The sequence below is a fragment of the Hyperolius riggenbachi genome, chromosome 1 (assembly GCF_040937935.1).
Source record: "Hyperolius riggenbachi isolate aHypRig1 chromosome 1, aHypRig1.pri, whole genome shotgun sequence".
NCBI classification, from domain to species: Eukaryota; Metazoa; Chordata; class Amphibia; order Anura; family Hyperoliidae; genus Hyperolius; species Hyperolius riggenbachi.
This window is the reverse complement of record NC_090646.1, coordinates 460735074-460762305: the sequence shown is the minus strand read 5'-3', so window position 1 is coordinate 460762305 and position 27232 is coordinate 460735074. Positions and strand designations below refer to the sequence as shown.

General features: G+C 42.1%; 1 protein-coding gene across 3 annotated transcripts in view; it reads left to right on the top strand.

The window, feature by feature from the left end:
- Positions 1–17624, top strand: part of SGSM1 (small G protein signaling modulator 1) — a 556432-nt gene extending 538808 nt beyond the window's left edge. For all 3 annotated transcript variants that reach the window (XM_068239081.1, XM_068239072.1, XM_068239088.1), the window contains 3 exons: positions 7163–7295; positions 13799–13941; positions 17265–17624. In XM_068239081.1, coding sequence (XP_068095182.1) covers positions 7163–7295; positions 13799–13941; positions 17265–17478 — 490 coding nt within the window. In that variant the 3' untranslated portion in view covers positions 17479–17624. The remainder of the gene's footprint in view (positions 1–7162; positions 7296–13798; positions 13942–17264) is intronic.
- The last annotated feature ends 9608 nt before the right edge of the window (positions 17625–27232 follow it).

Below are 27232 nucleotides of genomic sequence, written 5' to 3'. Positions count from 1 at the left end.
AGCAGAGCCTCACTCTGCTCTGCCACTCTCACATGATGCTGGGAATACACCATACAATTTTCTGTTAGATTCTTCTGTTAGATTTTCTGTTAGAATGCATAATTAGATTATTTTCTGTCGATACTTGTCATTATCTCTGGTGCATTGTCTTCTGGTTATCTCCTGCTGAGTAGAACAATGCCTAATTGCTAGGCAGATAGATGGTTAGATAGATAATTTCCAACATGTTGGAATTTATCTATCTAGCAGGTAAATCTTACAGAGAATTGTGTGGTGTATTCCCAGCATCTGATATTTCCTATTATGTATGCACATTAAGAGATAAGACTGTGTCCGCTCATCAGAGTAGAGAGGTATTTGGATGACTGCTGCACTAATTGTGAGCAACAAAATGCCTATTTTTTGCCCTTGCACAGCGGTGTGTGCAGAGGCATAGCTAGGGCTTTCAGCGCCCGGGGACAAAAACTATTAATGCGCCCTGTAAGGAGGGACCCGCCAAAAAAGGGGCGTGGCCATGCAACAGAATGTGTGCGTGGTAATTGGTGGGGCCAAATATACATGACCTTAGCAGTGGTGTAAAAGGTCACGCAGAAAAGACAGATCTGTGCTCCGCTGATCTGGTCTAGACTGGACCAGATCAGCGGAGCACAGATCTGTCTACTCCGCGCGAATGGAGTAAGTGTTCTGCCGCCCATATCTGCAGGGGGAGCGAGAGAGAGGGTGAGCCCTAAGGTGAGGGAAGGGGGGTGGAGACTTCCCCCCTTCTCCACCGCTCTGTCCACAGCTCTCCTTCTTCTCTGCGCTCCCGCTGGGGGAAAAAAAAAAAAACACAGGTCACGGCTGGGCGCCCCTAGGGACCCAGTGCCCGGGGGCACGTGTCCTACCCCGCCCACCCCAAGCTACACCCCTGGGTGTGTGTGTGTGCGTGTGTATGTGCGTGTGTGTGTGTGTGTGTGTGTTGGGGGAGGATGAGTGATATTCATTTTCAGAAAGGCAGGTAGCATAACTAAATGGGCAATAAGGAGTTGTGTGACAGGAGTTTATTGTATGTTACACTAGAAACTAATCTCACTTAAAGAGCGCCTGAAGTGACATTATGAGATAAACAGGAGTATATGTTTAGTACTAGCCTTCTTGCCTGAAATCCCTTTCTATTTTCTTGCATTGCAAATGGCAAAAAAACTAGTGCAGCAAATGAGCCAGTTGAATAATAAGTTGAATACAGGCAAAACACTTCGGTGGGGCTGAGAAAACATTGCTTATAGAGATGGCCCGAACGGTTCGCCAGCGAACCGTTCCAGACGAACTTCTGAGGGTTCGCGATTGCGGAGAACCCGCAAACTTTACCGGAAGTTCGGTTCGTCCCCTATAGTGCATCATTCGGGTCAAGTTTGACCCTCTACATCACAGTCAGCAGGCTACACTCCCTCCTGGAGCCACTTCCCCCTTATAAAAGGCAGGCATTGCCGGCCATTTTACTCACTCGTGTGCCTGCTGTAAATAGAGAAGGGACAGCTGCTGCAGACTCTCTCATAGGGAAAGATTAGTTAGGCTCTTGTAGGCTTCTTAGCTTGCTCCTTGCTGATTCTTATTGCTAAAATAGTACCCCACAACAGCTCTTTTGAGAGCTAATCTTGTTCTTGTGATCTGTTTTTCTTTCTGTGTGTCCCACTGACACTTGTGTTGCATAGACAGCCTTGATAATTCATACTGTGTGTTCCACTGCCAGGCCCAGCACATTCAGTGACTACCTGTGTGTGTGACAGGTGCACATTACCCATCACTGCATATACCTACCTGTTGTTCACTGTGCACCCACACACCTACATGAGAGCACGCAGTGTCACTGTGCCTGTCCGCTACCTGTCTGTGTGTGACAGGTGCACATTGTAATACCCATTACTGCATATACCTACCTCCCTACCTGTTGTTCACAGTGCACCCACCTACCTACGCGAGTTGAGCGCACGCAGTGTCACTGTGCCTGTCCGCTACCTGTCTGTGTGAGACAGGTGCACATTGTAATACCCATTACTGCATATACCTACCTGTTGTGTTCAGTGCACCCACCTACCTACTTGAGTGCACACAGTGTGATATACCACTCCGTGCATACCTGTTAACTGCACCTGTGTGACTGCACATTGCATTAGTCAAGTCAGTGCATACCTTTCACTTCATCCCCCCCAATATGGACAAAACAAAAGGCAGAGGCAGGCCATCTGGCAGGTCTGTTCGAGGTTGCGCTGTCGTGATTTCGTGCGGCCCTGGACCAAAGTACAGTGTTCAGAAGAAGGCACGTGCCATCATCCCCCAATATTGTCAGGACGTAGTTGACTATTTAACACAGAACACCTCATCTTTCTCAGCGTCCGCACAGAAGCGTGACATATCTTCCTCCTCCTGCTCTGATTCTGGCACCCCATTTAACACTCAGTCGGCCGCCACCACCAAAGTGCCATCACCCCAGGGCTCAGCGGTGTGAAAAATTTTTTGTGTGTCTGCCTCAGATGAGAGCAATGCCATCTGTACTCTCTGCCACCGAAATTTGAGCCGTGGAAAGACCAAGACCCACGTAGGGACAACTACCTTACGAAGGCACATGATTACAAAGCACAAACTGCAATTGGATGACCACCTGAGGAAAAGCAGCACACAAAAGCAGCGCCACACCGCAGTGGAAGATAACAGGCCGCAATTTTTTCTCAAAAAAGGCGATACCTAAACTGTACCGTGATGTTGAAAGGCAAGTGGTGACATCTCTGGCACACAGCGTTAAGTCAAGGGTCCTTCTGACCACGGATACCTGGTCTGCAAAGCACGCTCAGGCCTGCCCGAAGACTAAGTCAGTCCCCACACACAGCATCTCTGCCTGCACGCCGTGTGACTGCCTGCCCCAAGACTAAGTCAGTCCCCACACAGCATCTCTGCCCGCAGGCCGGTTGACTGCCTTCTCCACCACCACCAATAGGGTCCAGGACTCCAGGCGGATTCCTGAATTTTTAAGGCCGCTGCTAGCAGGCCATCTGGCAGGTCTGTTCGCTATAATAATTTTTCTGGTACGTGTACATGCCTGCCTAATTTTTCTTGCTGCACTGCAGCTGCAACATCAAAACAGTGTGTCGGTGGGGGGGGGGGGGGGGGGGGGCACACCCACGAAAATAAGGTCATTGCTTCATTGTGGACAGACCATTTGATCAGCTGGACAGTCACTGTTCTGTCATTCAGCTACCTCAGCCCGGCGACCATATGGGCTTGAAAACCGCCACGACCTGCACTCTCGCCATGGTGCGTACCAGTCCAGCACGGCCGTCACAACACAAACCGCTATTTGCGCTGTGTTACACAGTGAGTTTGGTCTGTCAGTGTGAAGCAGTACTCTAATTACACTCCCTGATTGATGTATACACATGTAAGATGTTTTAAAGCACTTTAGGCCTGCAATTTAGCATTCAATGTGATTTCTGCCCTTAAAACGCTGCTTTGCTTCAAATCCAGATTTTTCCCTGGGACTTTTGGCACCTATCTCACGCCACCAAGCCCCCCTCCAGGTGTTAGACCCCTTGAAACATCTTTTCCATCACTTTTGTGGCCAGCATAAGTGTTTCTACTTTTCAAAGTTTGCTTCCCCATTAAAGTCTATTGCGGTTCGCAGAAGTCCGAGCGAACCTAACTTTTGGCGGAAGTTCGCGAACCGAAAATTGGAGGTTCAGGCCATCTCTAATTGCTGATAGCATCTTAGTGCTTAAAAGAAGAGCTGTTACATCTGAATGGAGCAAATTTCGCACCAGAGTAGCATGGTTGCTGTTTAGAATTCAGTCTTAAAAATGCAACCCTTTAACTGAAATAAACATTTCTGACTCTGTTCTATGTTACCAATGTTGTATTTACTTTTAGTGTTATACATAGAATTAATTATCTCATAGGTTTATTTTCAACCCATGTTTGGTATGAAAAAAAAATCAGTATAGGTGCCTGCACGAGACAGCTAATTTACTCTCATTTTTTATAATTTTGTATGAGCCAGGAGAGGGCTAGTATGTTTTACACTGTAATAAAAGACAATTTTAAAATATCAAGTCCAGGTAAGTTGTACCACTGATGATAGAGCCACTGGTGAAGATTTTGGAAATCTCTTACTAAACTAAGCCCAGTGTGTTATTTAAATGATGATGGCTTCCTCAGCACACAATAACTTACTATATGCTGTATTGTTTTATATTTTTTGCACAGCATGACATATGTTTTTAAATAAGGCCAGCATCTTATAAAGTGCTTTATAATGAACAAGAAACATTGACATTAGCTGGCCTTGCAGACTAACTAACCTCTGTTAGCAATATTCTGACTAGCCTGAAGGCAACCCACATAAAAAATAAAGACAACTTACAAGCTTAATAAAGAAAGTGTCCCTGCTGGGAAATAAACCAAGGATCCTAACACAGGATCAGTGTTGCTTGGCACTAAACCTCCATGGTGCTTCTTGTAGATCTGTCAACAATATAATACTGGCGGTGCTGTTAGTGCTGGTAAACAGAAGCAACAAAGAATGGGATTTTGTCTCCAAGGTAATGAGAGAGTGGTGCAGAACTATATGGATTTACACAGTGTTCCTTGTACTATATGAATTGTTTTGCCAAAGAAATTCAACACAGATTGCTGGTTATTGAGTATTCTTGTCTTCTGATAAACACACTTTTTTGCCAGAGATTTTGATCACTTGTGTGTTAATTGGAGAAAGGTTTATGATAGGAATAGTCTGGTTTTAACTATTTCCTGCATTAAGGAACTTCAACCATTGTACTTGTTTTGTTCCACAGGTGTCTCAAAATCGACAGTGACACTGGAACAAAAAAAAAAAACCTTATATGTAGTAAGGATAATTAATAGAATATTAGCAGCATAGAAAAGATTTTAATATTTATATTTTTAAGTTATATAGCTTTTTTTATTTTTATAACATTGCATCATTTTTTTTATAACATCATTCTCTAATGTGTAGTGTAGTTTACAAACTACACTATGAAACAGAGCAGAGCTAATGACCCTTTGAACTCCCCTGCAATAAAAGCTTGTCTGAAGCTGTGTCTCACTGTTTCTTTGCTGTATAAGGGCTTTAGAAAATAGGACTGTCTATGACCAAGTTGGTCGGAGAGCTCAGAGAAGCTCTTTTGCCTAGATAATAAGTGAAGTTTCTTAACTCTTCCTGTACTGGAAACATTATCAGACTCTTTTCTTTACTACTAATGTTTATTTCTTAGCTGTACTACACATACAATTCATTATATCATAAGTTTATTTTCACTTCAGATTCCCTTTAACCTATTTTGGTTCCTGGACGTAGTTTCTACGTCCAGGAACCATGCGCGCTACCGCGCGCTCCCGCGGCCAATCGCGCGCGTGCACGCGCACTCCCGGCCGCGGATTCGGTAGCCAGGGAATCAATGTATCGGGCTACGGTGCCCGATCATTGATTCCTCTCCCCCGCTGAAAAAGCGACAGCTTCTCTCAGAAGCTGCGCCTTTTCTGGCCGTTCCCTTCTCGATGCGTCACTGTAAGCGTATGTTACGCTTAGAGTGACGTCATGTAAACAAACTCATGGCCGCCATCTTGTGGCCAAAAAGTAATACTACACCTGTAAACAAATTTTTTTTAAATTAACACACATTTACATTATAAATCTATTGTTTACCTCCCACCCTCCCAAAACTACCCAAATAAAATGTTTACAATAAAAAAAAAAACCATTACAATAAAAAAAAAACATGTAAATATTTACGTAAGGGTCTAAACTTTTTAAATATCAATGTAAAGATGAAATATTTCTATATTTTTTTTATTTTAAACTTGTAAATAGTGATAGATGCAAAACGGAAAAAATGCACCTTTATTTCCAAATAAAATATTGTCGCCATACATTGTGATAGGGACATAATTTTAACAGTGTTATAACCGGGACATATAAGCAAATACAATACATGAGTTTTAATTATGGAGGCATGTATTATTTTAAAACTATAATGGCTGAAAACTGAGAAATAATGAATTTTTTCCGTTTTTTCTTATTCTTCCTGTTAAAATGCATTTACAGTAAAGTGGCTCTTAGCAAAATGTACCCCTCAAAGAAAGCCTAATTGGTGGCGTAAAAAACAAGATATAGATCAGTGCATTGTGATAAGTAGTGATAAAGTTATAGGCTAATGAATGGGAGGTGAACATTTCTCACGTGAAAACGACGGAACCTGAATGGGTTAATGTCCTTTTACACTTCCTAAATAATTGTTTTGTTTTGTTTTTCATTTTATGGTCATTGACATCAGCAAAGGCTCAGTAATATCCATATAATCCTGCACTAGAATTTACTTATAAACAGTGAGGCCTTACTCTCTTCATGTACAGATTTACATTGACATGGAAGTGGTAGGAAAAAATGTAACTGTAAAGCAAACTGTATCATGTGGAATGTTGCTCATGGTCACCACAAGCCTTTTTAAAGGGTTTCCTAAGACCGTTAGAGATTTTGATATAAAAGTCCTTTCATGGACTTTGGGCCTGATTTGCTAAGATTCTCTTAGGGCCCGTTCACAGTGGAGATCACGGTGCGGCATAACAGCAACTTTGTAACATGACTTACAGCGCTGCAATGCACCACTTTCACAGTGAGGCGGTAGCATTGTGGGATAACGGGGTGCGGTATGGCGACGCACTGCATGCAGTGCATTCCCACCTTACACAGGGACAGTAGAGCATAATTTTCATTGACTGTATGCGACGCAACGCAGCCGTAACTTGAAGTATTACTTTTTTCTTCCATTGTGTTCCTTTTATACAAGGAACACACCACATTCACATGTCCCACTGTCAATGCGAATTTAGGATGCAGAACACCAGAGAACTTCGTAGGACATAAGGGATCCTGCAAACATGACCTAGACAAAAAAGTTCTTAATAAGTCCAGGCAAGATTTCTTGTACCATGTATGCTCTGCAGTGACCTCCAACCCAAGAGAATCATTGCAAATGAACCCATTTAGGTCAAGAAGAAGTATTTTCCTAAAATGGACTACCTGTGCATTATATAACACTGTAATACTGTATATTCAGCTTATAATTCTACCAGTCACTACAGATCAAGAGATTTTTTTAAATTTTTTTTACCTTAGATGGCTCAGCTTTGAACGTCAAGCTTTTGGTGGGGAACAGTTTGTCTTGGAGAAAGGCGACTATCCACGATGGGACACCTGGTCTAACAGCCACAGGAGCGACTATGTGATGTCCATCCGTCCCCTGAACATTGTGAGTCAAACAATTCCTTGTTTCTGGATAAATACTGTAATTAAGGGTAAATTAAGATAAATAATAAAGTGTTATTGGATAAACTTACAAAGCTTGTTTTTCAGATGTCAGTAGAGGAGAAGTAATGTGGTAGATGTGACTGTGTAGTCATGTGTGTCTACAAACTACATGTTGCAGATCGTAAACAGAAACTACTGGATGAAAAATGTTGCCCTTGGCAACCTGTTAAGTCAAGTGTTACCGTTCTGATGGTCCCCAGTCCACTTCTGATTTACTTCTCCAGAAATTGTGTTACTCAGCTCAGTGGTTCCATGAGTTTTGCCTGTGCCTTCAGATCTTTCCCGTTCTGCATGTTGCTTAAAGGATACCCTAGGCGAAAATAAACGAATGAAATAAATTGTATCCATCCTCCTTCTCCTAAAAATGACTTTTTAAGATATTTCACAGTTTTATTTTATGTTTAAATCTACTTTTTAAGTTTTATCGGTTTCATTGTTTTTGTTCAATGACATATTCATTGAAGTATGCCAGAGCTAAAATCTATAAACTATTGACTCCTTTTATCTCTTTACTGCTCTCAGAAGCCATTTCTGCTAAGAAAGAGTTTTATCGTTGGAATTTCTTTTTGGTGAGGGTCACACTGTAGTCACTTCCTGTCTGAGTCAGGACTTAGTCAGCCACTTATATACCTGATATTTAACTCTTTCAGGCAGAGAAAGAAAAAAAAGGAACAGCATAGTTATTTGTGTGCTAGGCACTGTACATACCCATGTCTATCTCATCATGTCACATGTCAGCCCTGGGTATCCTTTAAAGAGAAACCGTAACCAACAATTGAACTTCATCCTAATCAGTAGCTGATACCCCCTTTTCCAAGAGAAATCTACTCCTTTGCTCAAACAGATCATCAGGGTGCTCTGTATGGCTGATTTTGTGGTGAAACCCCTCCCACAGTGTGATGTCAGTGCCTCACAGCCCTGAGGTACTGACATCACACTGTGGGAGCCTTGTTGGATTGTGGGAAATAACAGCTGTTTCCAACTGCCAAAAAAGAAAGCAGCAGCTACTTCCAGTGACATCACCTGCCAGCAGTAAAAATATCACCATGTAATAAATGTCAGAGTGTAAATCAGGGAGAGGAAATATTTTACAATAAGCAAACGCTGACTAAATCATTTATACATAATTATTGTAAAAAATTAAGCTTTTTTTATTACATTATTTTCACTGGAGTTCCTCTTTAAGATCACTTGAACTATGGAAAAAGTTTGAGGATAGCTGCATTGTCAATCAAAGCCACTCTGCTTACTTTCTTTCCCTTTGTAATTATTAGTTACATACTACCCAGCAAGATCATGGTGAACCAGAACTCCTAGGAGTGTGTAAGGGGCTACAAAGGAGCAAAAAAGTCCTCTTACTAAAATGTTATGCAATACAAAAGTTTGCTTGTTAAAACAGAAGGCATTTGCAATTATTCAGGTTGGAGTGAGCATATGATGTCTCCCACAACAATGCTTCGCTGCTCAGGGCCAGTTATAGCAACAATGGGGCCTCAGGGAAAAATAAACCCGGGGGGCCCCCCAACAGATACCCTGGAACAAAAATCGGCATTAAGGGACCTTTTTTTGCAGCTGGTATAGTCAGGGTGTGAAGCCCCAATCGGTCGGAGCTCCACATTCTGGCTATCCCAGCCTGCATGGGGGACAAGGGGTTAAAAAGTTTCAGGAGGGGGGAACCCACATAATTTAAAAAACATTTTTTTCCCACACTCTAAACATAAAAAAATAAATAAATTGGGAAAATAGGAAAAAATGCCAGGGATCTTCATACAGCCAAATTGCGGCTGTATAGCGATCCCTGGCCAAAGCGCTGCGGAGAGGTTTCCAGGAGGTCCATATGTACTGTGTATGGACCCTGGAAACCCCGTCAGAAAATTCATAGCTCTTTCTTTTGATACATGTAAAATTACACTACCGTTAGGTTTGCTACTAAAAGTGACATTTACAGCATTTAAAAGTATACTTTTTTCTTCGACACTTTAAAATCGATATTCTCAAAAACTATAAGGTCTTTTTGAAAATGGTTTATTTCCTCTTATTCCCAATGATCTCCTTAATATATCCTGCAAATTTAGGGTTTCTAGCATTTAAGGTATATTTGCTATTAACTGTTAAAGTCGACAGATTTTTAAATGTGTATTTTTTTTCCTTTAAAACGTTAAAATCGATTTTCTCAAAAACTAAAAGGTCTTTTTGAAATGTTTTTTCTCTTGTAGCCACTGGGGGCCCCTACAGGCTTTGGGACCCTGGGGCAATTGCCTCCTTTGCCTCTATGGTAGCTTTCGCTGCTGAATATGCAAATCATCCTTTGATGTCCCTGTAAGCTAGCCACTCCTTCAAATCCGCTGGAATGCAATGATGTATCCACTTGTTAATAATACAGAGCCACAATAATCCAACATGCAAACTGTTTCAGATTGGTTGATCCTCATCAGTGCATGGCATGGATTAATGTGGCTCTATGGGGTAAGACTTGAAGCACCTAAAGTTACAGACTACACTACAGTCCTACTACCCCATAGAGCCACATTATCCATGCCATGCACTGATGAGGATCAACCAATCCAAAACAGTCTGTATGCATGTTGCTGAGAGGAAGGAGGCGCCCCAAGATGTGATGTGTGAAAGGGATAATTTAAGATGGATAAAACATAAATAAATAGGCTTACCTCTAAAAGAAGGGAAAGTAATAAAAGGTTTAATAGAAACCAGACACTTGAATGATATAACGCGTTTTGCAGATCGCAGTCCGCTTCCTCAGATCAAATAACAAAAGTGTCTCAATACTAGTGATTTGCATACAGGGAGCTCCTCTCATAAAGTGTCTGGTTTCTATTAAAGAGAATCTGTATTGTTAAAATCGCACAAAAGTAAACATACCAGTGCGTTAGGGGACATCTCCTATTACCCTCTGTCACAATTTCGCCGCTCCTCGCCGCATTAAAAGTGGTTAAAAACAGTTTTAAAAAGTTTGTTTATAAACAAACAAAATGGCCACCAAAACAGGAAGTAGGTTGATGTACTGTATGTCCACACATAGAAAATACATTCATACACAAGCAGGCTGTATACACCCTTCCTTTTGAATCTCAAGAGATCATTTGTGTGTTTCTTTCCCCCTGCAGCTATCTTTCAGTGAAGTGTCAGGCTGTTTCTTCCTGCAGAGTGCAGACAGCTCTGCCTGTATGTAATTCCTCAGTATGTGAAAGCCCAGCCAGCTCAGAGGAGGATTTATCCAGCTTGTAAAAGATAAGAGAGAAGAGAGAAGCTGTCCTAATCTAAATAATACACAGGCAGTGTGCAGAGAGGGTCCTGGAGGGGGGAGATGCATCACAGAACCACAACACTGAAGAACTTGGCAGCCTTCCAGACACAGGCTGACAAGTCTGACAAGAGAGAGATAAGTTGATTTATTACAGAGACTGTGATAGCAGAAAGTGTTGCAGTAAGCCAGAACACATTAGAATAGCTTTTGGAACTTGTAGGATGATAAAAAACAGGATGCAATTTTTGTTACGGAGTCTCTTTAAAAAATGTTATTACTTTATTTGGGCTACCCCCTCCTTTTAGCGGTAAGCCAATTTATTAATGTTGCATCCATCTTACATTATCCCTTTCACACATCACATCTTGGGGCGCCTCCTCCCTTCCAGTAATTATATCTGCTCGGGGTGTTGGCCGTGTATGTTGGCTCCTTGGAACCCTTACACCCCCTTTTCTTTTCCTGGAGATTGACCTACATTGACGAAGACTAAAGAACCCAAGTGAGGACGGGCTTTCCTCACCAGCCGTTACTCTGTGGTTGCTGGTCTTGCAGCCTATTCTTGTGAGTATTCTGCACACACTGTTGTTGAGTGTCCCATACCCTCAACGTGCTACACTATCAGGGGCTCCTGGTGTCCCTGTCTCGTTTTTTGTCTCCTTTGGAAGGTCCTCAGACTTTATTGGTACCACATCCTCTACTGTATGCATGTTGGATTATTGTGGCTCTGTATTATTAACAATTGGATACATCATTGCATTCTGTTGGATCTGAAGGTGTGGCTAGCTTACAGGTACATCAAAGGATGATTTGCATATTCAGCAGTGAAGCATTGTGGGAGACATCATATGCTCACTCCAACCTGAATAATAACAAATAACTGGTGTTTTAACAAGGCAAACTTTTGTTTTATAATTATTACCAAACAAGACAGTATGTAATGCCCACCCTAAAGATGCACATGGTGGATACTCAGCGCTCTGGATGAGAAAACAGTAGGACTAGGAATAAGTCATAGTTTTCCTGAGAAGGTTAGAGTTTTGTTCTTTCTTTAATGCATGGAGGTTTGCTTTAACCACTTGCCGACCGCACGCTTATACCGTGCGTCGGCAAAGTGGCAGCTGCAGGACCGGCTGCAGGCTAATTAATCAGGAAGCAGCCGCTCGCGCGAGCGGCTGCTTCCTGTCAATTCACGGCGGGGGGCTCCGTGAACAGCCTGCGGGCCGCCGATGGCGGCTCGCAGGCTAAATGTAAACACAAGCGGAAATAATCCGCTTTGTTTACATTGTACGGCGCTGCTGCTCAGCAGCGCCGTAAGGCAGATCGGCGATCCCCGGCCAATCAGTGGCCGGGGATCGCCGCCATGTGACAGGGGACGTCCTGTCACTGGCTGCACAGGACGGATAGCGTCCTGTGCAGCCCGGATCACCGGGGAGGGGACAGGTAGGAGAGGGAGGGGTGAATTTCGCCGCGGAGGGGGGCTTTGAGGTGCCCCCCCCCCCGCAACATGCCTGCAGGCAGGAGCGATCAGACGCCCCCTGCACATCATCCCCATAGGGGGGAAAAAAGGGGGGCGATCTGATCGCTCTGCGTGCCCGCTGATCTGTGCTGGGGGCTGCAGAGCCCAACTAGCACAGATCCCAACAAACAGCGCTGGTCCTTAAGGGGGGTTAAAGGGTGGGTCCTCAAGTGGTTAAAATTATTTAGCACAGGCCCAAGTTGAGATGCAAAGCACAGAAATGTTGTACCTCATGAACAATAGTGCTTGTCCTCACCTATAGGTCTCCTGTCCTGAGTCCCCCTAGTTCCCTGAAGTCAGATGAAAATATAACAGCACAATTGACTCCCGGCTTCTCCTTCTAGACCTGACTAACTGTTGCATGGCCTCCACATTGGTAAAGATTAGGAATGAGATTGTTTGATCTGATATTCCAAAATTTCCTTCTACTGTTTTTTTGTTTTCAATAAATGTGCATTATGGGTTTTGTTTTACTAAACAATATCTGACCCGGAATTATTGGGTGAAAACATATTATGTACGGTCTCTTCTAAATTCCATATCTAGACCAGGGGTTATGGTATGGGAGAAAAGCGGGTATCTTGTGAAGAGTAGTGACATAGTGTCCCCCTTTCATAAGTCACCTTGTCCCAGTGGTGGGATATCAGGCCTGCTCCTCACCTCTGATACCCAAGAGGAGGTGGCTGTAACAGAACGATGGGGATGATGGAAACTGAGGATGATGCCCCCAGATATCACTCCTCTAGGCTTATGAATATAAGTGCTCTGTGAGTTGTACCAATCATCTTTATCATAGAATTAGGCCTTGTGGAAGATCCATAAAACACTTCAGATCCATAAAGTGTGGAAGATCCATAAAACACTTCAGGGTTCCCACTCAATCAAATTATTATCCAGAGAAAAGAGAGCATTTTGCCTATGAAGAATGATATTAGATTGTCCTAAAATTATAACTACAGTGAACAATAAAACAAATATTGTTCTATATTATTTAATGTTTTAATGGAGATTTTCAACAAGTATATTATCAGTTACCCTCATTGTTGTTTGTCATCCTGAGTCTTAAAGGGAAGGTCAGAGGAGCATAAAAATAAAAAAAACTACTTACCTAGGGCTTCCTCCAGCCCCTGACTGCTGTCCTGTGCCCTTGCCGCAGCTCCAGTGGCTCCCGTTCCCTTCTGGTGCAGATGCCGACCTCGCCAGGTTGGCATCTACTTGCGCTCCAACGTGCAGCTCACTGAGTTGCACCGACATCCACCTGGACTGTACTGCACAAGCAGAGAACTACTGCACCTGGGCAGTACAGTCCGGATGACGTCAGTGCGACTATGTGTGCCGCACGTTGGATCGCAAGTAGGCCTCTTTTACCGGAGGGGACCCCGGGCCACCAGCGCGGAGCAGAGCTGCGGCGAGGGCACAGGACGGCTGTAAGTTCCTCCAGGTAAGTGAATTTTTTTATTTTTATGCTTCCTGGACATGTCCTTTAAGTTATAAAACAATGTTATAGTAGTCTTCTTTCAATCATATATGTAGCAATATAGGCAGAATATATAGAGAAACTTCCTAATCTGCTTTGTAAGACTGCTATACTTTTATTGATTTAAATTGCACTGGTTAGCAGGTGAAATGCAGTTAAACTATGTCAATGCTTGTTGCTTATTAGGACAGTGCTGAACACAAAATACACCTGTTTGAGAATGCTGGCTACAATGGAAGAAAGATGGAGATTGTGGATGATGATGTACCCAGTCTGTGGGCTCATGGCTTCCAGGACCGTGTGGCCAGTATTAAAGTTCTCAATGGAACGTAAGCATATTTACTTGAACCGCTTAAGTTTTATCTGATATTGGATGTAGCTTGACAAGATAAGCATACAATAGGAGCTGAGTAAGTGGTAAGATTTCATCCAGGAGTCCCTACAGTAATAATGGATGCAATCACACCCTACATATGCAATAAGTGTATCCATGGTTAGACACATATCCAATAGGATAAGAAAGCCGAATGCACATTTACCTGAGATCGCCTGCATGGCCATTGGGCTCCAAACCTCATGGAGTGCAGTTAGATATTAGGTGGAAGGAAGAGGAGGGGGACATCACCAGAAACTCCCACTGCACTCCCCATATCAAACATAACAAAGAAAATGGTAGTTCACTCAACCAGGCTGATGATGATCATGTGTGGAGCACAAGAGGCTGGAGCAGATACACACAGTATTACATTTAGAGGGACACTGAACTAAAACTCACAGACAGACAGCAGATATTTACAACATCTTAAAAAAATGAGATTGTCAGTTCCACATATCCACAGGCAAGTGGGTAAGCCCCTCACCTGGCAGCAAGGCCAGTCTTATAGAGGGGTCCCTACTCTAATGGTGGATGCAATCACATTCTACACAGTTATTGCTTCTAACCTGACCCTTTCAACCAAAATATGTATATAGAATTCTGTGAAAGTACTATATAGGATAAGGTCTAAGGATACAGTTTTAAACTATTAGATTGTAAGATTAGATTGTAAGCTCGCAAGGGCAGGGCTCTCTCCCCCTTTTGTGTCCTGAAAATCAGTATACATTTTATTCATCATGTTACTTTTCCCTCTGTCGTTACCAATTCTGTATCTTGTATTCTGTATTGTTTTTGTATTTAGTCACCAATTACCGTATGTATCTTGTATATTGGTGTACACTACTGTCTGTATTATTGTGCACCCCATGTTCGCTTCTTACTTTGTACAGCACCACGGAATATGTTGGCGCTTTATAAATCAATAATAATAATAACTATAAGTTTTGTTATATGTTATTTTGCTTAAAGGAATACTTAAGGCAAAAAAAAAATGACATTTACTCACCTGGGGCATCCCTCAGCCCCCCGAAGCTGGATGGTGCCCTCGCAGCCCCGCTCCGATCGTCCTGTCCCCGCCGGCGGCTACTTCCGGTTCGGCTAGCAGCATAGAGGGTGATAGCAGCGGCTGGGAACGCGGAAAAACAGCCGCGTTCCCAGCCTGTCGGCGGCTGTCGCCGAACCGGAAGTAGCCGCCGGCGGGGACAGGACGATCGGAGCGGGGCTGCGAGGGCACCATCCAGCTTCAGGGGGCTGAGGGATGCCCCAGGTGAGTAAATGTCATTTTTTTTTTGCCTTAAGTATTCCTTTAAATCCTTTTAATCCATGTATTTAGAACTCACTGAAAAAAATACAGTTTGCACAGTTTCGCTTAACCCTCCCTTAACTCCTTCCTGATACCTAACCTTAACCTCGTCCCCTTAAAGGACATTCGAGGCAAAAAATAAACGAATGAAATAAACAATTGTATCTATCTTCCTTCTCCTAAAAATGACTTTTTAAGATATTCCACAATTTTATTTTATGTTTAAATCTACTTTTTAAGTTTTAACTGTTTTATTGTTTTTTTCAATGACACATTCATTAAAGTATGCAAGAGCTAACATTTATGAACTATTGACCCTTTTTATCTCTTTACTGCTCTCAGAAGCCATTTTCTGCTAGGAAAGTGTTTTATAGTTAAGGGTCACAGGGTAGGGTAAGGGTCACACTGTAGTCACTTCCTGTCTGAGTCAGGACTGAGTCAGCCACGTACATACCTGATATTTAACTATTTCAGGCAGAGAAAGACAAAAAGGAAAACAGCATAGTTATTTGTGTGCTAGGCACTGTACATGTCACATGTCACCTCGGGTACCAGCAACTAGCTGGTCTTTCCCTACACTATTCCTAAATTCCTATTTCCTAAAGCTTACCAAAACCATGTAGTTGTAGAAAGGTAAACTGAGTGAACATATTGAATGGATACTTTAGGTAGTCCCCCATATTACATAGAAGTGGTAAGATTGGACAATCAAGATTGCATTACTGATGGGCAACTTAACAGAACACTTCCAATGTATGCCTTACCATAACAGATAGCTCTGATGAACTACTTGACGACCGCCCCACGCCAATAGGCGTGGCCGTGGCGGCAGCCCCAGGGCCGCCTAACGCCAATTGGCGTCAAGTCCTGGGGCTCTAATTTACATGAGATCGCGCGCATGCTGCGCACGCATCTCGTGCTCGAAGGACGGAGCTCTGCCACCTCTTCAGTCTCCGAGCGGCAATCGCCGCTCGGAAGACTGTTACACGGCGTGATCGCCGTCTATTTAGTTCTACAGTGCTGCGATCGGCAGCAGCGCTGTACTGGGGACAGCCGTGTGACACGGCTGTCCCCTCCTGAGGCTGCACAGTGATCAGCTGGCGGGGGGAGGGAGGGATCGGGGGACAGCGCACACAAAAAAATAGCCTATTTTATAAAAAAAATACACAAATATTTTTATTGAAAACAAACAAACACGGGGGGGGGGGGGGGTGATCAGACCCCACCAACAGAGAGCTCTGTTGGTGGGGAGAAAAAGGGGGGGGGGATCACTTGTGTGCTTGTTGTATCGGCCTGCAGCTATGCCTTAAAGCTGCAGTGGCTCATTTAGTCAAAATTGCCCTGGTCTTTAGCGGGGTTTACCACTGCAGTCCTCAAGTGGTTAAAGGTGCCCAGCATTGATACAGTCTTGATTGTATAAACTTACAAAATTCATGTAGTGAGTGAACATACATTGAAAAGATACATCAATGTCGCTTAGCGATTTTTACCATCGAAATCCAGCCAATTTGATTATTACATTGAATCTGCTAGAAATCGATGATATATCCACATCGTTTTGAAAGCGGCTTCATTAGTTATATGTGACATGATGAGACAAACATATACACATATAATACTAGCCCTACTAAGAAATTACCTGAAGTCCCTTTTTGTTTTCCAGTACAGCATCCGTAACTTGAGTTGTTATCTGTGCAAAAGAGCTTGTCAACAGCTTGTCGAATTATGTCTGGTTTACTGAAAAGTAAATAGAAGCTAAAAAGCTGTTATTTACTTTTGTATCTTTTTCAGCCTAAAAGGCAGAGTGTGGATTCTAAACTGCATCTGTGACAGCCTGATGCAATCTTAAAAATAAAAGTATGAGTTTATTTTCACTTCAGGTTCACTTTAATTATTAAAATACAGTATTTTGTCAATAAGGTTTTGCTTAGGAGCATTTCATTAAGCAGTTTGTTCTTTTTTTTCTTTTCTAGATGGGTAGGTTATGAATATCCCGGCTACAGAGGTCGTCAGTATGTTTTCGAGAAGAATGAATACAGACACTGGAATGACTGGGAAGCCAACCAGCCCCAAATTCAGTCTGTTCGGCGTATCCGTGATATGCAGTGGCACAAGCGTGGCTGCTTTAATCCTATTCCCGTGGCTGCCGCTGCTGCCGCCCCTGCCCCTGCTCCCACCAGTAGCTGAAGGAGAACAAAACACACTCACCAGTTGCCGCCCTCTTCTGCTGACAAGCATGGCAAGAAGAGACGTGTTCTATGATTTTAAAACTTCATAATGTCTCTTTAATATGTCAGTCTGTAATCTTAAATAAAGATTACTGCATCAGTAAATTCATATTGTTGGATGCATTCTTTTGAAAATGATGATTATAAGTGGAGCAGTCTAATATGTTTGCACCATGTTTCCATGTTAACGGGACAGATTTCATCTGAAAAGTTTTAAATGACACTTGAAGTGAGAGGAATATGAAGGCTGCCATATTTATTTCAGTTCAGCCGCCCGGCTGCCGACCCCAAGTGCAGTTCAGCTCCAAATATATAAAGTTAAATGGCAATGTTTGGTAACACTGCAAGTGTTACGTGTGATATGCGGCAGTATTACCCGGTGGCAAAAAGCACCTCTTGTTGTGTCCTTGGGGGGGTTAGGGCACCTGTCCGCTGAAGAGGTCATACACATTTTACAATAGAAACTGTTATTTTACATTTATTGGAGGAACCCCTCCCTTCCTTTCATATTCCCGGGACAGAATCCAGCAGAATGCTGGAGTAGGTGGTGTCCGGCAAAGGAGGAATTGCTGATGGCTGCCACTTGTATAACCCTAGTTATGAAAAGAGAAGGGTGAAAAGCAGGCACTGAAATGATCATAGGCTTGAAGGAGTGTTTATTTATCTTTGTATGTGTCAGAGTGGTGCAACTAAATATTTTGATAAAAAAAAATGTTTAGTTTAGGTCCGCTTTAAAAGGGAGTGTCTTCATTTGCAGCCATTCAATGCATTATTGCAGTGGTTTAAAATTAGCAACTCCAACTCTGTGCAGCTGATTACTCCTGCAGCAAGGTGGAGAGGTCTCTGGACAGTCTTATAGAAACAGTACACACAGCACGGTTGTCAAGAATACAAAGAAGATCAGTTTGAACTTACTGTTAGACATGGTCAGTGAGATGCAAGTACGGTAATTCTGACTAGTATGAAATTTACATGCAAATTGTGTGCAGCTAGGAAATGATCCATCCAAATCGCATTCACTGCTTTTTCTGGCTGGCCCAATTCATTGCATACAATTTACATAAATTTGCATGCAAACCAACATTACTACCATCTCATTATTATCTCATTGTCCATAGTTTAGGAAAATTAGTTTCCATTACTACCATCTCATTATTATCTCATTGTCCATAGTTTAGGAAAATCTAAGCTGGCTGCAGTCTAAATTGGAAGTTCACATTTTAATATCAAGAAAAAAAACTTGTGCAGCACTGATTTATGTTTATGGCAATTTTATGATGAAATTAGAATTTCCCTTTAACATCCAAAATATCAAAGTTGTTATGAATGTACTGTAGAATCACTGTAGTTGAGGCCTAGAATGCTGGAGTGACAGATTATCTCAGGATATACGTTCAGAGCCAAACTAACCCCAGTGTTACATACAGTATATTATGCATTATACTCCAAGGGACAGTACATTGGGATACTGTAAGTTACAGATATTTTGTTTATTCTACATAAATTAGCAACAAGGCTTTATTAATGGAGAAACGTAATGGATTAGATCAGATAACTGATTTGGAAGCCTCTGACTGGCTGTTGCAATTATATCTTCACACTAGTTGTGATCAGCGATTCAGATTTACAATACAATAGATAGGCTTGTTAGGATTCTGCAAGCCTGACAGAAGCTTAATTTAGGAAAAAACAACACAATGTAATAACCAGTGGCATAGCTATGGAGCTCGGGGCCCCGGTGCAAGTTTTACATTGGGCCCCCCCAAGCACTCTATACGTAACACTTGATACGGCACAACAAAACCTGCTAAGGTCATCTACAGTATTAGAGGTACAAAAATGGAATGGTGAGCAGTTTGTTAATGATAACTACAATTCAAAGCATCTATAGAAGTGATTATTACCACCACAGGACCAATAAACAGCATCTACTCTGGTTTAGGAAGGGCTCCATGGGGCCCCTCTGGCCCAAGGGCCCCGATGCGGTCGCTACCTCTGCAACCCCTATTGCTACGCCCCTGGTAATAACTGGACAAACAGTTATCTACAGAAGGTAAAACTTTACTGTTGAGGTGGTGCTAATTAATGATATGATTTTGACTGTACAATTTTAACATTTCTATGCAATATGAGGGACTACACAATATATCCATTCAAAGTATATTCTCTTAGTTTACTGCATAGATTTGGTAAAATCGTGCAATCAAGATTTTACCATTGATGGACACCTTCATAGCAGATTAACCTTGAACATTAAGGCCTGGAACCCACTACAAATCGCTTTCGCTAATCGCAATCGCTAGCGTTTTGTGTGAGCATTTTGTTAGCGATTTCATCAGCGGTTTCTGGCGTTTTGGTGAGCGTTTAGCAAAAAGTGCATAGCGTTTTGTGAGTGATAGCGATTAGCGTTTAGCGATTTGCAATTTCATTGGTTAATTCAAAATTTATTTATTTTTTGCCAAATTTAGCCAATGTTTTTGATTTTTTGAGCTTTTAAAGGGGACTACACACCTGTTGGAGTGGCAGCATCACATACTTCACACAATAAATTATAAATTATTATAATAATAATAATAATAATTAAAGTAGTCACACAGAAACAATAGTGGTAGTTTACTTAAATTTTATTTTCTTTTTGCTTTTTAATTGTTTAGCACTTTTTTTTTTTATTGGAGTAAAAAAAACTCAAATACAACTTTGAATCTGTATGAAGCACACATAACCCACAGTATTTTTGGAGTGATGTATTGTGTGTACATATGTACTCACATAATAGTTTTATAAAGGTAAAATTGTTCAGTGTTCAACAACACAAATTTAACATAACGTAAACACAGAAATAATAAGTACGTTTCTTCCAGAGTAGAATGAGCCATCATTTTTTTCTCCTATGTTGCTGTCACTTACAGTAAGCATTAGAAATCTGACACAACCGACAGGTTTTGCACTAGTCCATCTCCATCTCCTTAGTGAATGGCTAATGCTCTGCCCAACTGCCAAAAAGTGTGCAAACAGAGCAGTCTGCATCTTTATATAAATCTTTTTTCAGGCATTGCCTCTTTAGAAATAATTAAAGGCTTGTGGAGAATCCCCCATGAAGAGATGGACTACTCCAAAACCTTTCGGGTCTGTCAAATTTCTACTGCTTACTGTAAGTGACGGCAACATAGGAGCAAAGTCATTTATGGCTCATTTTACTCTGCGAGAAACATATTTTTTACACTTTTTACCATAGAGGTCCTTTAACCTATTTTAGTTCCTGGACGTAGAAACTACGTCCAGGAACCATGCGCGCTCCCGTGCCCGATCACTGATTCCTCTCCCCCGCTGAAAAAGCGACAGCTTCTCTCGGAAGCTGCGCCTTTTCTGGCTGTTACCTCGCCCATGCGTCTCTCTAAGCGTATGTTATGCTTAGAGTGACGTCATGTAAACAAACTCATGGCCGCCATCTTGTGGCCAAAAAGTAATACTACAACTAAAAGTAAAAATAAATAAAAATAAACACACATTTACATTATAAACCTATAGTTTACATCCCACCAGTGGCGTACCTAGGGCATTTGGCACCCGGTGCTGGGTATTAAAAGACACCCCCCCCCAAAAAAAAGGGCGTGGCCACAACCTGCGGCGTGCTTCGCGGCAAAAATGGGCGTGGTCATGACCGGATGAGGGCGGAGCTAACTGTAATTTAAAGTATTAGCTAGTATAGTTGCCCCAGTATAGCTAGTAGTTTCCCCCAGTATAGCTGCCCCAGTGAAGCTAGTTGCCCCCAATAAAGTTAGTATAGTTGCCCCCAGTATAGTTGTCCCAGCATAGTTGCCCCCAGTATAGCTAGTATAGTTGCCCCCAGTATAGCTGGTATAGTTGCTCCCAGTATAGCTGCCCCCCAGTATAGCTAGTTTAGTTGCCCCCAGTATAGCTTGTATAGCTGCCCCCAGTATAGCTAGTTTAGTTGCCCCCAGCGTAGGTAGTTTAGTTGCCCCCAGTATAGCTAGTTTAGTTGCCCCCAGCGTAGGTAGTTTAGTTGCCCCCAGTGTAGGTAGTTTAGTTGCCCCCAGTATAGCTAGTATAGTTGCCTCCAGTATAGTTGCCCCAGTATAGCTGGTTTAGTTGCCCCCAGTATAGCTAGTTTAGTTGCCCCCAGTATAGCTAGTATAGCTGCCCCCAGTATAGCTAGTTTAGTTGCCCCCAGTGTAGGTAGTTTAGTTGCCCCCAGTGTAGGTAGTTTAGTTGCCCCCAGTATATCTAGTTTAGTTGCCCCCAGTATAGCTAGTACAGTTGCCCCCAGTATAGATGCCCCAGGAGGGGGAAAGCAGCGCTAGAAGGAGAGGCAGTGGGGGCAGCGGTGGGGAGGGGGGAAATATCCCCCCCTCTCCCTCACCTGGGACCCTTCCTTCTGCCTCTCTCCCCCTCCATTTAGCGGGGGCAATTGTGGGCTCGGCGGCGGGGAGACATGCGCAGAATTACTTACCACTTCCACGTTCCAAGCACTGGCAGCGTCATGTCGTCACAGATCTCCGCCTTCAATGCCGCCCACTGTGCTTCCGCTTATCAGGAAGCACAGTGGGCGGCTTTGAAGGCGGAGATCTGTGACGTCATGATGCTGCCAGTGCTTGGATCGCGGGAGTGGTGAGTAATTCTCCGCTTGTCTCCCCGCCGCCGAGCCTGCACTTGTCACCGCTAAATGGAGGGGGAGAGAGGCAGAAGGAGGGGTCCCAGGTGAGGGAGGGGGGGATATTTCCCCCCTCCCCACTGCTGCCCCCACTGCTCCTCCTTCTAGCGCTGCTTCCCCCTCCTGCTCTGCTGCTGTGGGGGGTCGTGGCGACACCCCCCTGGCTGTCTGTCACCCGGTGCGCCACGCCCCCCTGCGCACTACAGTAGGAACGCCACTGCATCCCACCCTCCCAAAACTACCCAAATAAAATGTTTAATATTAAAAAAAAAAACATTACAATAAAAAAAACAAAAAACATGTACATTTTTACCTAAGGGTCTAAACTTTTTATATCAATGTAAAGATGAAATATTTCTATATATTTTTTATTTTAAACTTGTAAATAATGATAGATGCAAAATGGAAAAAATGCACCTTTATTTCCAAATAAAATATTGTCGCCATACATTGTGATGGGGACATAATTTTAATGGTGTAATAACCGGGACATATGGGCAAATACAATACGTGAGTTTTAATTATGGAGGCATGTATTATTTTAAAACTATAATGGCTGAAAACTGAGAAATAATGAATTTTTTCCGTTTTTTTCTTATTCTTCCTGTTAAAATGCATTTACAGTAAAGTGGCTCTTAGCAAAATGTACCCCCCCAAAGAAAGCATAATTGGTGGCGATAAAAACAAGATATAGATCAGTTCATTGTGATAAGTAGTGATAAAGTTATAGGCTAATGAATGGGAGGTGAACATTTCTCAAGTGAAAACGACGGAACGCGAATGGGTTAATATTACATGTTATAATTTTTTGGGTCATAAGAACTGTAATGGGATCTCAGGTTGCGCCTAACAAACCTTAGTGTAACTTGTATATTGGTGCCAAAATCTAACTAATAATTAGGCATCATCTTGTCTGAGCAGGTCCACAAATGAACTTTTGCTGGAGGCAGTATTCTCAGTTGCTTGTTGTGGCCTTGTGTGTGTAAGATCAGTGTACATAACAGGCTCTTGAGTTTGCTGATTAACATTATAAGGAGGTTGGTAAGGGGGTAATAGCCCATGTGACTTGGTGGCCTATATGGGTAATTGTGGTATGCTGCATCCTGTTCACTTGGGTAGTAACCCTGTTCCTGATTGTATTGCAAGTGCCCATAGGGTGGTTGTTTGGGATATGGCATAATAGGCACTGGAGGTGATTGTGAAGGTGTGCTGGAAGAAGAGCTGTGTGATTGGTCCACTGTATTAGATGGCTGGGAGGTGATATGTTTTTTGATAAGATCAATAATACCCTGTTGAAGGTCTAAAATTTTCTCTTCAGGGACTTTCTTCATATAGGGTACTAGACTAACAGCAAAATGATAATGATCACATCTAGCATAATGTAATGCACCAACTGCTTCCTGCATGGAACTTAGTACACCAGTCTCAAAACTGATACTGCTACTTACCCAGTAGTAAGTGCAGCTCTGCGCCTTCCTCTTCCTGTTACTTTTGCAGGTTTTTTGGCAGATGTAGTTGCCTGTGAAGGAGACACTACTACTTGAATGTGAAGGAGACAGTACTGTGACACTACTAGTGTTTGAGGTGTCATCACTTTGTGTGTCTGATACTGAGAATAAAGGTGCAGAAGTATTGTCCATGCCATCTTCATCATCAGCTTCATCAACTATGACCAGCACATCAGCAGGAATATTATCTTGTGTGCTATGGAAGGACAAAGCTTGGTCAATATTTCAAGTGTAAACATGACATATGTGTACGTATATGCATGTGTTATGGGTGAGAACAAAAATCTTGTATGTTACAAATCCACATAAATAGGTTACTTACGGCTCCAGGTCCATACTCCGTCTGAGGAAAGCAAGTTGCGCAGTGTAAACATATTTTTTCCTAGTAGATGCCCCAGACTCACTTTTGCTCTCCTTTACTTCTTCCAAGAGCTCCCTTCGAAAGTTGTCCTTGATATTCTTCCATCGATTTTTTTTACTTATTTCAGTGTAAAATATACATAGTACACATTTGTAACATATTGATTATATTGCAGGTTAGTAGGTAATGTACATACTTCACGATTAATATGATTTTAATTCATATTCTGTGCAGCCAGGCTTGATTATACAGTATGTCACGTAAGGTATCGATTGATGATGTTCCCAACACTCAACCAAAGGATTTAAGATAAATGTATATAGCAAAACAATTTAAAATAGTAGGTTAAACTAATAAACTCACTTTTACTCTCCTGCAGCTTGGGTGACAGCACACTCCATGACAAGCCAGCCTCTTCATACAGCTCTTTGGTAATTTCAGTCCATAGTTTTTTTGCCTTGCAGGCTAACTTTGTAGTCATCAAACCTTTTATTACAAAGCACTTCATGAGGCTGCACTTTAACAATGACATCCTCAGAGGTAAACCACTTTTTGCGAGGCATTTCTCCAAAATTCTTCCTCTGCACGCAGCCTGCAGCTCTGCAGCACTTCCGACCATCCAGCAGATGTCACCAGGAAGTAGGAGAGCAGGAAGCACAAGGCCTTCTGGGAAGCACAAGGCCTTCTGGGTAGTGTTTCAGACAAGCAAAACACTAACTAAATTGCTCTGTGTAGGTTTTGACCAGCGATTAGGCCAGCGTTTATTTACTTTACATTGCAGAAACGCTAATGCTAACCACTAACGCTAAACGCAAAAAATGCAGCATATCCTGCGTTTTGCGTTTTGGGAATCGCAATCACTCCAGTGGAATTTGGCCCATCCATTAACATTAGCTGAGCGTTTGGGGAAATCGCTAGTGGTTTGAATCACTCACTAAACGTTCAGAAAATCGCTCTAGTGGGTTCCAGGCCTAAGACTGGTTTAAATTCCTATGTGTTACTGGTTCTCTTTAAATAGGAAGTCACCGTCACCCGCTACATTGTTTAACAAACTCAATTAATAAGTATCCATAAAGGACACGATGTATAACCAGTTCGGCCTATCTGGACGAGCTTCCTCGTCCAGATAGGCACTGGTGCTGCCGCCGGCTCGTGCGCGCGATCGGGCGCGCCCCCGCGCGCGCTCCCGCTGCCCGCCGCTAGCCCCCCGATCAGTGAATGGGAATATAATTCCCATTCACCGATCTAACTTCCCCGCAGAAATTCCGACGCTTTCTCTCCAGAGAGCGCGGTATTTCTGCCCCCAGGAAACAACTTCTCAGCATTTTAGTTCCTAGATGCGAGCTGGTTCGCATCTAGGACTTTTTTCACTGTGGCCATCTTGTGGCCAAATAGTAAACTGCACCCACATACATTTTTGATAAAAAAAAAACATTATTTTACATTTAAAATTAGCAGTTTCCCTCCCACACCAAAAATTACCCACATACACTTTTTTTATTTAAAAAAAAAAACAACAACAATTAAAAAAAAAAAAAAAACAACATAAATAGTTACCCAAGGGTCTGAACTTTTTAAATATGCATGTCAAGAGAATATGTTATTATATTATTTAAAATTATAAGCTTATAAATAGTGATGGACGCAAATTGAAAAAATGCACCTTTATTTCTAAATGAAATATCGGCACCATAAATTGTGATAGGGACATCGTTTAAATGATATAATAAGCGGGACAGATGGGCAAATAAAATACATGCGTTTTAATTACGGTAGCGTATATTAATTTCAAACTATAATGGCCAAAAACTGAGAAATAATGAATTTCTTCCGTTTTTTTCTTATTCTTCCTGTTAAAATGCATTTACAGTAAAGTGGCTCTTAGCAAAATGTATCACCCACAGAAAGCCTAATTGGTGGCGGAAAAAACGAGCTATAGATCAATTCATTGTGATAAGTAGCAATAAAGTTATAGGCGAATGAATGGGAGGTGAACGTTGCTCGGATGCATGAGATTTTCGGACCGCGGCGCTGAACCGGATAATTGAAAGCCAGTAGCGTGTGATTGGGAAAAGTAAAATTATGTCAATATAATAAACAGAGAGGCAACTTTTCATCTACTAATATTGTCACACTATGATCTGACAAGACTACCCTGTGATAAAAACATAATGACTGGAGCCTGCAAGAAAAGCCAACACACTATCTATATTCTATACGGGTGAGAAAACACTGGAAAAACAGTAATGAATGGAATAAGAAAGCTAAACACCACAAATGTAAAGTTTAAAATGTATTTCTTTTAAAAAGATGTATTCAAGTGATGACTGGGGATATACACTCAATGCATACATCCTAAGACCTAAAGAAGCTACAATACAGTGAGTTACCCATCAATACACTTGATTACAGCTGTGAATTATTCTTCAAACCAGATTTTTTTTCCTTTTCTTTCCTTACAAGAAATTCCATGCATCTTTATCTATTGAATACTCTGAGAGGCACATGAAAAATACCTCTCTTTCCAGTCTTCCTCTGAAGATAGAGCTGTATGGATAAAAGTTTCAAAAAAAGCCAGCATTATCCTAAATAATTTCCAATAGGGGAAATTGTGGAGCAGAAGAACTGACATACGGTCACATGATCAGTTTGTAAATCACTGATTGGGTGATCATGATCATATTAGCCAACAACAGACGCAAAAGTATTGTGATCATGTGACCACGACAAGGCAGTCTGAGACTTAGGTCAGTCATGTGACTATGTGTTGCTTCTGCTTCTCCAGGATTTCTCCTGTAGGAGAAAGTAGCTAAAAACCGTAATCCTCTCGACTGCGGAATGTTTCACATTTCTGATCATTATTACCCTGGAGGCACAAATGTAAGAAATACTATTATTAGGGTTTTTAGAAGTCTTATGCTCGGATCTGCTATAAGCTAAACAACTGGCAATGCAATGAGTAGATTCATGGACACAAGATATACCATCAATGCAAACATGTCATATAATGGCATTTAGAATTCTGGAACACAGCAATACCAAGTCTTCATGATAGAATATAAATGGGAATTATTTTTGGATCAGTCAGTAAAACATTATGTAGAGGGCTGTACAAAATAAAGAATCGTATATTCTACACGGGATAAATAAATTCTTGGAAGTGACTGATGCA